The sequence below is a fragment of the Eptesicus fuscus genome, chromosome 16 (assembly GCF_027574615.1).
Source record: "Eptesicus fuscus isolate TK198812 chromosome 16, DD_ASM_mEF_20220401, whole genome shotgun sequence".
Lineage (NCBI taxonomy): Eukaryota > Metazoa > Chordata > Mammalia > Chiroptera > Vespertilionidae > Eptesicus > Eptesicus fuscus.
In genome coordinates this window covers 9,981,957-9,996,325 of record NC_072488.1, presented here as the reverse complement: position 1 = coordinate 9,996,325, position 14,369 = coordinate 9,981,957, and the positions used below count along the sequence as shown (strand labels likewise).

Below are 14,369 nucleotides of genomic sequence, written 5' to 3'. Positions count from 1 at the left end.
GGCATAGATTCTTCGCAAGCTCAGCCCAGTGCTGACCTCTCTGAGATTTTTGTTTAAATCCTTCATCCTGTCCTTACCTCTTGGGAAGGAAATGTTGCAGGTGTTGCCAATTCACTGCTTTGGAGCCCCGAGCCGTCACTGCCCGCAGGTGTGCGCCGCCCGCCGCAGGCCCGGGCTCTCGGGGAAGCCGTGTAGTTCCCGCAAGGCAGCATTCGGAAACCCAGCGCCTCTGCGGACAGACTTCGGTTTCCTGCAGAGAAGACTGACGTTCTGTTTTGAAACGCTACCCTGTCTTCCCATAGGGTGTGCTGACCTCCAAACACTGGACACCATGCAGCCGATGGAGAGGAAGAGGCAGGGCTACATCCACGAGCTGATTCAGACCGAGGAGCGGTACGTGGACGACCTGCAGCTGGTCGTGGAGGTGAGGGTCCCGGCTGACGGGCTCTGGGCTCTGGGCGCGGAGGGGTGGGAGGCCTGGAGGCGAGGTGTCACCTCCGATGTGTGAATTCACAAGCAGTGACTCGAGTTCTCACCCTCTCAAATGCTTTCTCTGCCCGCCGGAGAGGGCTCCGATCTGAGGCCAACTTTTTCCCGGATTAGGTAATTCAGAGTGGAGAGAGAGAGAGAGAGAGAGAGAGAGAGAGAGAGAGAAAGGGGCACTCAGGCGCCTCGGTCGGAAGTGGTAGAGGCCCCGTCTGGGAAGGACAAGGGTACAGAGTAGGTGGGAGGGCACTAAACTTTCCTACCTCACATTTGGCCTAAGTTTGTCTACACTGTTGTGACACCTGACATTTTCATAAACCCTGATGTTTCCGAGGGAATTATTAAGCAGTGGGAGTGTTCCCCTCACATTTGTATCAGTTTGGAAACCAGCTAGGGCCACGTTGTAAAACATCTCCCAGTTGTCATCTCTTTACTGTTTATGTTTGTGCCTGTTGACATCAGCAGCGGCCTCTATGCTGACAGCGGCTGTTAGAGTAGTTCTTCCAGATGACGTGTGTTTGAGTAAATAAAGTGACACTTGATAGTTTTGTTTCCATGGCTTTTAGTTAAATAAATCACCTAAGGAGACCGGGGGGACCCCCCCCCCCCCACCCAACACACACACACACACACAGGCTCAACAGGTGCATCGTACGCCTGGCCATGAACCTCCTGATAACAGTACGGAGCAGAAGCTGCGGCCTCCTGAGCCTCCCCCCAGCACGGCCTGCCTTTCGCCTCCCTGTCTGCGTGATTGTCGGTCTTGGGGGTGACGCAGTCTTCGCTGTTTATTTGGCTGAACTTCGACAAACTGCTCGGGGAACAGCGAGGTGCTCAGCCTGACCGCAGTCCTCCTCCGCCCGCTCGCAGGCTCTCGGTGTCGGTGCTGTGTGCCAGGTGTTCACGTCACCCCCGTAGCGCCCAGGACAGAGTGTGAGAGCCGCTCCTCCTGCTGAGACGACCGGAGTCAGTCCTTAGGATCCACCCTGATGGGGGCCCCCATGGCAGTCAGTAGGGAAGTCATCAGAGTTAACCACCATAAATACATTTATTTTGAAAGACCATGATCTTATTAGCGTCAGTGTCTGAGGCATTGATTTAGGCCTCGTAGGTTGTATATTCACACTTCAGCTAACTTTTCTCTTCTGTGTTTTAAACGTAGGTTTTTCAGAAACGGATGGCAGAGTCAGGCTCTCTCACTGAAGGAGAAATGGCCTTGATCTTTGTCAACTGGAAGGAGCTCATCATGTCCAACACGAAGCTGCTGAAGTGAGTGCAGGGCCTTGACCCCTCGTGGCCGCGACCCCCACCCCGCCCCCAGGCCCCAGACTTGCACACGTAACTCTCCGCAGGGCTCCTTAGCGAAGGACCTTCCCCTGTTCTCTGCTCTCCTGGGCTTTTCGTCTTATTGTTATGGTATGAAATGCCCTGGAACTGTAAAACACCTCGTTATTAAAGTAAAGAAATATAACGAAGAAAATACTCTGACGAGACAAAGAAATGAAAGCATTAAACACACTGTGTCAACGTTTGCTTGACGCTGTATTGGGGGGAGTCAGAAGTGGCAGCTCCTGGCCCACACGTAATGGCCCGTCGGGCAGCCCCTCGGCCCGCGTGGAATTGCCCTCCTTGGGGTGAGTCTCTGTCCCTGTGCCCGTGCGGACAGACTCCTGGAGGAGGATCAGCGGTCCCAGCTCTGGCTGCCTCCTTCCTCCTGGGGCCCAGCAGCTGTCCTGGGCAGAGGCTGCCTCCTCCACACCTGGCCCGGTGGGCCCCTGCTCCCTTTTTCCCTAGAGAGTGAGAACAAGTTGGAATGTGTCAGAAGAAACTTTGCTAAGAAACTAAGGTGAAACCAAAGCAATTACAAAGGCATAGAAATGAGGCGGAAGAAACACCCACGTGTGCTGACCACGTGTGCTTATTCTTCTTTACTAACATTTCAGCCAGCGGGGCTTGGCCAGCCGGGCTTTCTGGCCACCTGCCTCCTCCTCCTCCTGACTGTGCCGTCTGGGTGCCAGAGGCTTTGCCGGAACCCACTGGTTATCACTACGTTAGGCCCCACAGGACAGTCGCTTAGAAGCAGAAAGTGAGAGGGTGTTGGTTACAGGGCCCTGCGGGTTCGGAAGAAGACCGGGGGCGAGAAGATGCCGGTGCAGATGATCGGGGACATCCTGGCGGCCGAGCTGTCCCACATGCAGGCCTACATCCGGTTCTGCAGCTGCCAGCTCAACGGAGCCGCCCTCTTACAGCAGAAGACCGACGAGGACACGGACTTCAAAGAATTTTTAAAGGTAACGCCATTCTGGGGACCATAACACGCCAGCCCGTTCTGAGGCGGAGGGGGAATCACAGTCACGGGGGGGTGAGAAGGGGGATCCCCATGTTTCCAAAGGAGATACAGATAGAGCAAAGAACATTCTGATTGCTTTGTGTAGCCTTTCGTGTTGAGTTTATTTTTCTTGGCACTTGACCGTGATTTTGCCGATCTTGATATAGCAGAGTGTTTTTTTAAAGCCTGTTTACAAAAATCAGCTACTTTATACCCCCCAAATTCAGAATGTCACTTTCTTAATTTTGTAAATTTATATATTTTATACCCATCGTATTCCAGAAAGAATACATAATAGCTTACTGAAGTGTATAAAATGTAACAAGATAAAATAAAACTTACAATGAGTGGATGAATAAGGAAGTGTGGACAAAAGGAAATGAGAGGAAGAAGAACATGGTGATGCCAGGAATTAGGATAATACATGAAGTGCATGTCTGTGATCCTATGCCTATACTGGACGTGTACACAGATGTCGTCAAGCCTTCCAGAACAACTGGTTCCTGGTGCTGTGGCCATAACTACAAGCAGGCAGTGCGAGAGCATTCATTACCTGACACCTCTCTCAGCACTGTGCACGGTACAGTGAGCCAGCGCCATCCCTGCAGTAACACGGCAGTGAGCAAAAATAGGGCAGGGGCTTACAACCCAATAGCTCTTACAATAGGGTTGTTAACATCTCAATTTAAAAACAGTGGCTAGAATTAAGCATCATATGGAAAGAAGAGTCTGTCACGACCAAATAGGTTTATCCCAGGAGGCAAGAAAATATGTTTAGAACAAGAAAGGCTTCAGAATGGGACAGCGAGGTTGCACTCCCAGCCCCATCAACTGTCCAGTGTGTGACCTGGGTAAGTCACTCAACGCCTGGTGCCTTTAGTCCCTTCATCTGTAAGCCAGGGGTGACCAGACGATAGCACAGAGCCCAGCCTCTGTAAGCATTCAGTAGATGCCAATCACCCTGACCTTCTTAGGGTGACCTCAGGGATGCACAAATGGTTCAGTAGAAGGCGCTGAGGACAGGTAAGGGGTTGCCTACAAATGCACTAGAAGAAACAAAGAAACCAAGTTTGTAGAAACAAGCATTGATCAGATTAGGTAAATGTAAAATTGTGAGTGCATCTGAATGATGTAATGTAATAATCAATAGTAAAATAAAAAATCGGACATTTACCTTCTAAAGCATCGTGAAAGGTTAACGTGTTTGTTCAAACAGCAATGCAAATAGGATGTCAGCGTCATCGCAAGTGTAAAAGTAATAAAATAAATAAAAATAGTTTCTAGTCTTATATTGAATTGCATAGTATTGATCACATTAAAAAGCAAAATGATGTGACCATAAGCTGTGTTCTAAAATGTTACTTTTTTTTAAAGAGTCAGAAAATATAGACATGAAGATCATGAAGGGGCCAGGCGTGGCTCTTCGGTCCGGCTCTGCCCTTCGGGGCTCGGCTGCACCCACTCAGGATTCAATTGGGCTCTAAAAACAAACAAATAAACAAACAAAAAACCCCATGAACATGCTTGTTTTAGCAACATTTATAAATATATCCAAAAACAAAGGGAGGGAGCAATTTTAATATCCCATGGTGGCCAATTATAGGTAAACTGTAGTAAATGTACTTTTCAGTCATTTGAAATGATGGTCCCAGCATTGAAGCTCTATATTGAGGCGAGTACCAGTACTAGCAGGAGAAGCACATAAGATGTGGCCTGTGGCCTCCTGGAGTTAACAGGCTGGGGGCTGAGCGTGGAGACACCTCAAACATGATACCTTTGTGTGTGACAACCCAGTCCGGGTGTGGCATTCTGAGAGGCAGCCATGGGATATTATGGGGGCTCAAGAAGGACCCCTGGAATGGAGGGAAAGTGTCAAAGAAGCGGAAAGCCTGGACAAGAGAAGGCATAATCTGAGATTTCAGAGATGAGTATGATTAGCCAAAGATAGAAGAATGAAGGGCCAGAACTAGCAAAGGCCAATGCATTCATTACCTGACAGTAAATGGTAGCACTTGTTATTCATAAAGTAGGGACAATGGGCAGGCGGGGGAGGGGGACAATCAAGACTTACTTAGAAGAGAGATTGGTGTCAGTGGTGACTCCTAGGCATGGGGGGAAGGTGGGTGGGTGCAGAATGGTGCTAGCAGCTCCAGTGGGCAGAGAGGTAGGAAGGAAGGCTTTTACGAGGGGAGATGAGGACTTCGTGTTGGGTATGTTGAGGTCTGGAGGGTCTTTGGGGCATCCAGGTGAGAAGGAAAGTAATGTGGTGAGTGCAGAGCTCCGAGAGGGTCTGGGTTATGGACTCGGGGACTCAGCTGCCGGGGAGGGATCTGGGGCAGCACCCACCGTTCAGAGTGGGTAGAGGAGAAGGAAGGTGACTGAGGTCAGTGGGTGGGAAGACAGCTGAGAGTGGTTTTGGAAGCCAGGGAAGGAGTGATTCGCTCACACGGGCTGTCAGACGCCTGCCTGTGAGAAAGAACCGAGAAGCATCGCTGGGTTTGGCACACGAGGTGAGATGCTCCGGTGCTAACTGAACGCATCATTATGGACCTTGGGTTTTTGAAAGACATTAGAGGTCTAAAGGGTCAGGGGTACCGCCGCCGTTTCCTTGCTCTCCCCGGGCAGTGACTCCCCACGATCCTCTCGGTTGTTTTGCAGAAGCTGGCGTCGGACCCGCGATGTAAAGGCATGCCCCTTTCCAGCTTCCTGCTGAAGCCCATGCAGAGGATCACCCGCTACCCCCTCCTCATCCGAAGCGTGAGTGCCCGCCGGGACAGAGGCAGGACCCTGGGAGGGCCACAGCGGCCGACAGGGAGCCTCAGTACACCAGCCACCCTCCCCGCCCATGATCGCACTCCACTGCCTCCTGGACCAGGCACGGGGAGAGGGAGAGAGTGTATGTGTGTGCGCGCGCGCGTGCGTGTGTGGGTGTGCGTGTGTGCACACCATGAACACCGAATACAATCTGAAGGGCTGAATCCTTGCAAGTGAGCAATGAAAGGAAGCACCCGATGTCACTTGATAACCTGTCCTCCCCTTCACAGGAAGCCCCGCCTCTCAGCGTCCCGAGTGTGTCTGACAGGCGAAGACCCTCTAGGTCTCCCGGGTGAAGCCCGCCTGGAGCCCAGGGCCCACCCGCAGCCCAGTCCACTGGGCCCCAGGCTTTCTGCTGAAACCTAAACTCACTTACCACTGAACACCCTGCCCGGCGTCCCGGGTCCCAGCTCAGCACGTCCTAAACAGAGTTCTCACCGTCCCCCCACCTCAGCTTGCTGACTGAACAGTCCTTCTCACGTTCCACCCATCTTTGCGGCATAAGCAGTGTGGGCCCCTTGAGCCAATATAAAGGCCTAAGGAGGAGGCAGGCGTGACAAAGGACTATTCCCCACACAGTCGTGGATGTGTATTAATCACCTTGCAAAGAAAAACAGGAGTAATAATACACGGCTGTTGCTTTTATTGGTTCTCCCTGGACCGTGGTGGCTCTGTCAGCCATGTTAGCTCACTGTGGGCCTATGTGTCAGAGCTCGTGTTACAGTTCTGACACCAAACAGACACAGTTCACGTTAATCTACACAGGCCCTGACGTGAAGTATTTTGGGTGCAGTATGTTTCAGTATTCAGAAAGTAATCCAAACACTGTATACTGTGTGATCCCCAAAAAAGCCTGGGCAGCGCCTATCGCCAAACACGTTAATGTTCCTACAGTGAAACGTGGATAATCAGTGTAAGCAGGAAAAATAAATGCATCTCTTCAGTCCAGGTGAGGTGTTTCTGCCAGTGAGTACTGAGAAGAGCCTTCAGGCTCCAGGCTTTTTCACTTTGGAATTAGGAAAGAGCTCCCATGACTGGGGAGGCCAGCCGGGGTCGTCCCCTGGGGGCCGCTCCTCTCTGGAGGGACCACACTCAGCTGTATTCTGGCCTCTGGCCTTTCACATTTGTACTTGAGTTTGAATGAACCGGGTGTGTTTTCCTACATTCTAACCACATGATTGTATTGTATTCTTCCTGTAGCAGGGGATTCGTTGTTTATATCAGATTTTTCAAAAGGTTCAATGACCCCAAAAATGTTAGGAACCATTGCTATTCAGCAAACTCACACATTTTTCAGAGTTGCAGCCCCTTTATACTGGAGGGTCCACGCTACAGGCACGTGGCTTCAGTTACTGGGGGGGCGGGGGAGTAGGGAGGTGCCCTTTACCATACGGCCTCTACCCAGGCCGCCCCCGCTGGAGAGCCGTCAGAGCCCCACCGATTTCGGGGCACGAGATCCATGCAGCGCTCGGCACACCCTCTCGTGGCTGCGTCACCCTCTCCCCAAGGACTCGTGGGACAGCTGCTCGAGGGCTGACGACCGACTTGCTCACCGTTGGGTTTTCGGTGCCCAGCACGGCGCCCAGCACATCCCGGCAGCCGTGGGACGCCCGGGTGGGGTGGGAGGCACAGCCCAGCCCAGTGACCCAGCCCCTCTTCCCCAGATTCTGGAGAACACGCCCGAGAACCACGTGGACCATTCCTCCTTGAAGCTGGCCCTCGAGCGGGCGGAGGAGCTCTGCTCTCAAGTGAACGAGGGCGTGCGGGAGAAGGAAAACTCGGACCGCCTGGAGTGGATCCAGGCGCACGTGCAGTGCGAGGGCCTCGCCGAGGTGAGGCTGGGTGGGGAGTGGGGCCACCTCCCCGGTGTGGACGGTCTGCGCCGCAGCTGGGCGCGGGCGGGCTCACGGCCCACCGTCCTGGGCTGCCATCCTCCTTCCTCGTGGAGAGAGGTCCGGCCTCAGGTCTTGAGGTCTGGGAGTGCAGCTGCTGGAGCCCGGACTCCGCGGGTGTGAGGGCCCGGGTTCCCTGCGCCGTCGGAAGAGAAGCAGTGTGTGCAGGGCAGGCCGCCGCCCCATTCCCCGCAGAACCGGCTCCGGCCCGGGACGCTGGGACGGTGAGTGTTGGGACTTTCTCTCACAGCAACTCATCTTCAACTCCCTCACCAACTGCCTGGGGCCGCGGAAGCTCCTGCACAGCGGGAAGCTGCACAAGACCAAGAGCAACAAGGAGCTGCACGGCTTCCTCTTCAACGACTTCCTGCTGCTCACGCACCTGGTCAAGCAGTTCGCCGTGTCCGCGGGCGCCGAGAAGCTCTTCAGCGCCAAGTCCAACGCGCAGTTCAAGATGTACAAGATGGTGAGTGGCCGCAGGCCGCAGCGGCACCGGGACCTCCTCCCGGCCCGGCCCTTCCCGGCCTCGCCGGCCCCCACCTGCTCCAGGGGGCTCTCCGTCTTGTCCCTTCCCCGGAAGGAGCCGCGTGGCTGGGCCTTCACTGCCCCGACAGCCACCAGGGGCTCCCGCTCGGGCTCTGGCAGCCGGGACCCGGGGCCCCGCCTCCCGCACGGTCAGCACCGGGCTCTCTGCGGAAGGCCGGGTGGAGTGCCAGGTGCCACTGGGAGGAGGGGAGCCCCTGTCGCCTGAGCAGTCACGGAGCTCGGAGCCCCTGTCCTCGGTTCAGTCACACCTAATCCACCCCAGATGTTTACTTTCACAAAACGGAGGCCGTTTCTTCCTCCCCAAATAAGCCTCTGGAAGCTACACCCCTCCTTCTCCAAGAGGCGCTATTTTTTTTTTAATCTTTATTGTTGGAAGTATTACCTATGGCCCCTGTTTTCCCCCTTTGGCCCCCTCTAGCCCGCCCCAGGCCTTCACCACCCTGTTGTCTGTCCACGGGTGGACATGTATGCATACAGGTTCATTGGTTGATCTCCTCCCACCCTCCCCCTTACCATCCCCCCACCCTCCCCCGCCTTCCCTCTGAGATCCCGAAGTCTGTTCCATGCTTCCGTCTCTGGATCTATTTTGTTCATCAGCTTATTTTGTTCATTGGATTCCACATATGAGTGAGATCATGCGATCCTGTCTTTCTCTGACTGGCTTATTTCGATTAGCATAATGCTCTCCAGGTCCCTCCCCGCTGCCCCAAAGGGGAAGACAGCCTTCTTGACACAAGGCCCTTGAGAACAGACAGAGCTCCAGACGAAGGGGCAGAGTCCCGGCCCCTCTCACAGCCTGTGTTCTGGCCTCACCCTTCCAGCCCATTTTCCTGAATGAAGTCCTGGTGAAACTGCCCACAGACCCTTCCAGCGAGGAGCCCGTCTTCCACATCTCTCACATCGACCGGGTCTACACCCTCCGGACAGACAACATTAACGAGAGGTCAGTCCTGGCCACGTGTGAGCCGCTTGGATGTCTAGGAGGAAGGCTGGGCACCTCCCTCTGCCCAAAACCAACTCCAGTCCCTGCTCAAGTCCTACTGTGTATGCTCAGCCTCTTATGGCCAGTGCCCTGCCCGGGCCGCTGGGAGGCTGATTGCAGCCACCTCCTCACAGCATCTTCCCCCAGGGCAGACCCACATGCACTCCCTGCTGAAACCCCTCAGGCAGCAGCCAGTGCTCCTCTGGTCTCCAGAGGCCTCCGCGCGCCTCTCGGACACAGTCCCATCGCTACACCCACAGGACCAGCGGGACCGGCTGCCTCCCCTGCCCCTCAGTGTGGGCCGCCGTCCTCCCCGCTCTGCCTGGCCAGCCAGGCGGCCTCTAGGGTGGCACCCAGACAGCGCCTCTGTGATGGCAAACAGGTGCACAGCCCAGTGTGCGGTGACCTGTCACTGCTGAATGCCACTGGTGCAGCTGCATCTTCCCTCTGCGTGCGGCACCTCGCAGTGCCTGCCGCTTCTCAGCGGTCAGAGCGAGGCCTGCTGTTCTGTAAGTGGTCAGGACTGTCTAGAAACGATCGGCTCTACCTCAGCAAACGAATCTTTGAGTTGAGCGAATATTAAGTCTGTGATTGGAAACTTGTTTAGGCCGAGGTTAGCCAAAGAGAGGAGAGCGGGGCCGAGCTCTGGCTCCTGGTTGACCTGGGAGGTGCGTGGGAAAGCCGCAAAGGCTGTGCTCTGCTTCCCCAGGACTGCCTGGGTGCAGAAGATCAAGGCCGCCTCTGAGCAGTACATCGACACGGAGAAGAAGAAACGAGAGAAGGCCTATCAAGGTAGTCGGACGTGCCCTGGACGGTTGGAACCAGACACCGGGGGCCCTGGGGAGCGGGGTGGGGGTCCTTACCTTCAGGACGCAGCTGCAACAGCGAGGGGTAGATGGGGAGTGAAAGGCCAGACTTGCTGTGGATCAGACCCCAAAGCTCAGCTGCTCTGCCCCCTGAAGCTGTTCCAGACCTCCTGGGGGCCTCCCGGAGCCCCTCATCTGCTGCCCCACGTGACCCACACACCTCCTCTCTCAGCAGCTGAGTCCCAGAGGCTCCCCACTGTTCTCTTTCCCATTTACCTGGCCCTTTCCTTTCCCGGTGACACAGCCCCCACAATCCCCCACCCAGGCTGTAGCACGAGTCCTCTGGCCCCATCACGCCCCTTCATTCCTGGAGTATCTGCTCTCAGTATCTCTCTCCCTCCTTAAGCATCTTCCCTGTTGCCGCCCAAGTTAAGGTCAAAGTCCTTACCCTAAACTCAGGGCCCGTGCCGTTGCCTAATTTATGAACAACTCACCTTTGAAACCCTGTCCGCCTCCTCCTCCAGGCAGTCCCCCCATGTGTGTCCCTGGCTGCTGTAGTTGCAGTTCTTTATATGTTTTTTTATTCAGGTTTTCCTTATTTTGTTACATACTCCTGAAAGGTATGTGTAACTCGGCTTTTACTAATTGTGTCTTGTTTTAATGGTATTTTAAAGGCTTGCTATTGGGAAATCAATGATTGAATCATTTATAAAGCATACAAAGATCTCTTAATTGGTCAAAGATGTAAATCAAAGTTTTTCCATGTTAGTTTTGCTTAACATCAATACCTGTCCATATGCATCTTCCACGTGTTTAATTCTCTAGACACTTATTGATTACTTACTCTGTGCCAGGCCCCATGCGAGTCTTAACCAGGCCGACAACGTTGAACAGGGCCCAGCCCTGCCCACCCGGAGTGGGCACCGAGGAGAGGCGGGCGCCTGCTCATAGAGCAGGTTCTCCTTGCCCTGCGCTTTGACACATCAAGAGTTTGCCAAGCAGACTTTTTGTTCGTTTTTTTCAAACCCTGAGAGCAAAACCTGCTTAACTAGCTTCATATTGACTAAGGTAGTCTTGAGTTCCCGGACTCGATTCTCTCCATACGAAAATCATTTTTTAGTACCTCCTTAAATAGAACAAAGCCTTCAGCGAAACTGCTTTGTAAGCTGGAGTGTTTACATATCATTGAAGTGCGGTCAGTACTTAAGGAAATAGACTTTGGTATCTGATGTTGAAGTTTCCGCCTTCCCTCGCCCCAGTTTTCTCACATACGCTGATGACCGTTACAAAGCGCTACCTTAACACAGGGCAACCGTGCAGTTTAAATAACTTACACAAAGGTCTAACACAGAGTAAGTATCCAATAAATGTTAGTAGGTACCCACGTGCTGAGCGAATAGAATGTGCCATAATTTTATTAATATTACTGTTTGTTGGTTCGTTGAGGGGGTGATACACGGTGAGTAAATAGTCTGTGCTCTGCAATGGCTCCTCCTAGCGGAGGAGACGGACATAAACATAGACCTTGAGGCCCAGCCGCTGGGGGATGCTCAGAAGCCAGGGATAATGGAAGCTCAGAGGGGGGAAGGGGACTGGGTGGTGAGGCGTGAGATGGGACCTGCATCTTGAAGGATGAGTCGGGTGCCAATGGGCAGAGATGACAGGCCACACGGCCTGGGCAAAGGCACGGAGCAGCCAGACGCTGGTCTGCGGGGCCCAGGGCAGTGGCAGGGGAGGCTGGGCAGTGTGAAGGTGGGTCGGAAAGCCCGACTGTGAGTGTGAACAGCTCAGCGTCACCGCTGCATTTGCTGTCTGTTTTCTCAGAGAAGAAGTTAACGTGACTCGTCTTCCTGTTTCGTAGCTCGCTCTCAAAAGATGTCAGGCATCGGGCGTCTGATGGTGCATGTCATTGAAGCGACAGAATTAAAAGCCTGCAAACCAAATGGTAAATGCTGCTTTCATTCAAGAGATGTGGTGACGGCCCCGCTCTCTGCCGATGACCCTTCAGCGCATCGAATAATGGATGCTTTTAAAGTCATGTTTCCCGTGCCACTAACATGGCTTTGGGCCAGTGTTACTCCCACGGTTCCCCACTAAGCGCACTGCCTCCCCTCGGTGCTCTGGGTGGAGAGAGCACCAAGCAAGTGGCACGGACGCTTGCCGGGCTCGTGGGGAGCGGCTGGGCCACTGGAGCCCACACGGTCGGTCGGTCACTCCCGGGTCATGGTCCTGTCAGCCTGGGGACAGGGAGCCCACAGGCAGACACGGGCCCTTGGCAGCGACCCTGCTGCCCGGTCTGTGCCACCCCTACAGGTGCCACCTGTGTCCTTGTTTGTTTTGGTTCAGGAAAGAGCAACCCGTACTGTGAAATCAGCATGGGCTCCCAGAGCTACACCACCAGGACCCTCCAGGACACCCTGAACCCCAAGTGGAACTTCAACTGCCAGTTCTTTATTAAGGACCTGTACCAAGACGTGCTGTGTCTCACCATGTTCGACAGAGACCAGTTTTCTCCAGACGGTAAAGTAGAACTCGTCCAGGCCTCGGGGCCTCGGGTCCGAGCCAGGCGCCCGGCATTTCCTCCCACAGACCCAAGGGAGGCGGCCCAGGCCCTCCGTCCCCACGGCTGGCCTGGCAGCTGTGCGGGCGCCTCCTGGGGAAGGGCAGCCTCGGGGTGTGGAGGTGTTTGACCCCGTCCCTCCCCACGTGGATCACAGAAACTGGGCCACGCGCACCTGCTGGAGGGGTGAGAGGTTCCCGATCAGACGAGGGTTCCAGGCAGGCAGCTTCCCTCCCGCATCCGCCCTCACCACCCTCCACTCAGCCCACACAGCCAGCCGGTGACCAGAGGGAGCGGCTTGTTGTGGATTTGAAAGTTGTATGAATCCTGTTTCAGACACAACTCCTGGGGTAGTTTCTCCACCAGCTTTATCAGGAAGGCTTCTGACTCTCACGTTTATTCACCAGATTTCCTGGGTCGGACTGAAATTCCAGTGGCGAAAATTCGAACAGAACAGGAAAGCAAAGGCCCCACCACCCGGCGACTCCTGCTGCACGAGGTCCCCACCGGGGAGGTCTGGGTCCGCTTTGACCTGCAGCTTTTTGAGCAAAAAACTCTCCTGTAGGGGCCTCGGGAGGGCGTCTGCCCCTGGGCTGGGGCTGGGGAGACGGTGGTGCTGCCCCCTGGCGGGAGGAGGTCACTCCGCTTCATCCATCGCGAGGCCGCACGTGCGCGGGGGCCTGTCTAGTTTATCGCACACTAAATCGCTAGCCATCTATGCAAACACCCTTCCTGTACGTAAACCGAACCCCGTGGCGCCGTGCCTTGTATCCGTGCTGACACGCCGGGCTGTGTTTGGAGGCCGCGGTTCCCGTTTTCAGGGCTGTAACAAGTATTAGGTGGAGCCGAGGCATCGGACCGCCAGACGTCACCGCTGGGCTGACCGTGTCCACCGGGGGCGGTTTTGGTGACGCTGTAACCATTCCACGCCCTGTGACCTCTGCTGGTCACAGCCACTCAGGAGGCCGAGGACTGGGAGAGAGGCTGCGGGGCCAGCCTGATGCTGAGATAGTGACCACTCGTGCACTGAACAAAACCAGGCGTGATCCTTGAGCTCCTGGTCAGATTTATCCTTCTCTGCTGAGACAATGTAGTTGGAAGTCTAAGGGGTTTCGAAAGCTTGATTTACTTTACATACTGTGAACGCTAATGATGTGGAACATATTTTTCAACTTTAATTTCCTGAAGTATAAATTATTTATGTAAATTCCTTGTTTTTTGCATATTTCATAGGACATGCATCTTTAAGCTTTGTCATTGCCAATATGTACAGAAAGAGAATAAAACTATAAGTTTATGAATGTCACTTCTCTCGGAGCTTGACGGGTTGACTTCCGACGTGAACGGCTGCTTATAATGGAACCAAGTTTCCTTTCGGGGGACAGTGGGGGGAACCAAGGGCCGGCGGGAGGGGGAGAGCTCGGGAGGCGCGGGCCTCGGCTGGCCTCGCCACTGACCTGCCCTGGGACCCACTGTTTCCGGGCCCAGCGTCTCTGATGCTAGACTGGAGGGGCGGAGCAGCTTTTAGGGTCCCTCTGCCTGAGGACCGCAGAGCCCCGCCCTCTCAGCCTCCAGGTCCTGCCTGTCTTCCTGGGCCTGGAGTCCCACTCCACAGGAGCCAGGGGCTGCGGGGGGCCAGAACCCGCCCTGGGAATCTCAGGAATGGTCCCACTTCCCAAGGACTGCTGGAGAAGCCTGGGGAGAGCGGGGGGGGGGGGGGGGGGGGGGGGGGCGGGGGGGGGTCCTAAGGGGGCCCGACCGAAGGCAGCGCCCCTTAACTCAGGGGAGACCGAGCACTGAGAGGGCCTGGGGAAGGGAGCTGTGGGTGTGTATTGCATCTTTCAGCCACGTTTCTTAGCCTCTGGGGAACACACTTCCAACAACTGCCACTACCTGGAGGCGTGGTTTCTCGGTTCTCACACAGACACGGAACTCAAACGGTAAGGGAGGTTTA

General features: G+C 54.8%; 1 protein-coding gene across 2 annotated transcripts in view; it reads left to right on the top strand.

The window, feature by feature from the left end:
* The window catches only part of ITSN2 (intersectin 2), a 100,491-nt gene extending 86,770 nt beyond the window's left edge, over positions 1 to 13,721 (top strand). For both annotated transcript variants that reach the window (XM_028140324.2, XM_028140334.2), the window contains 11 exons: positions 303 to 424; positions 1,649 to 1,755; positions 2,594 to 2,777; positions 5,474 to 5,572; positions 7,294 to 7,461; positions 7,772 to 7,987; positions 8,889 to 9,010; positions 9,759 to 9,841; positions 11,717 to 11,800; positions 12,202 to 12,375; positions 12,823 to 13,721. In XM_028140324.2, the coding sequence (XP_027996125.2) occupies positions 303 to 424; positions 1,649 to 1,755; positions 2,594 to 2,777; positions 5,474 to 5,572; positions 7,294 to 7,461; positions 7,772 to 7,987; positions 8,889 to 9,010; positions 9,759 to 9,841; positions 11,717 to 11,800; positions 12,202 to 12,375; positions 12,823 to 12,980 (1,517 nt within the window). In that variant the 3' untranslated portion in view covers positions 12,981 to 13,721. The remainder of the gene's footprint in view (positions 1 to 302; positions 425 to 1,648; positions 1,756 to 2,593; positions 2,778 to 5,473; positions 5,573 to 7,293; positions 7,462 to 7,771; positions 7,988 to 8,888; positions 9,011 to 9,758; positions 9,842 to 11,716; positions 11,801 to 12,201; positions 12,376 to 12,822) is intronic.
* Positions 13,722 to 14,369: the final 648 nt, after the last annotated feature.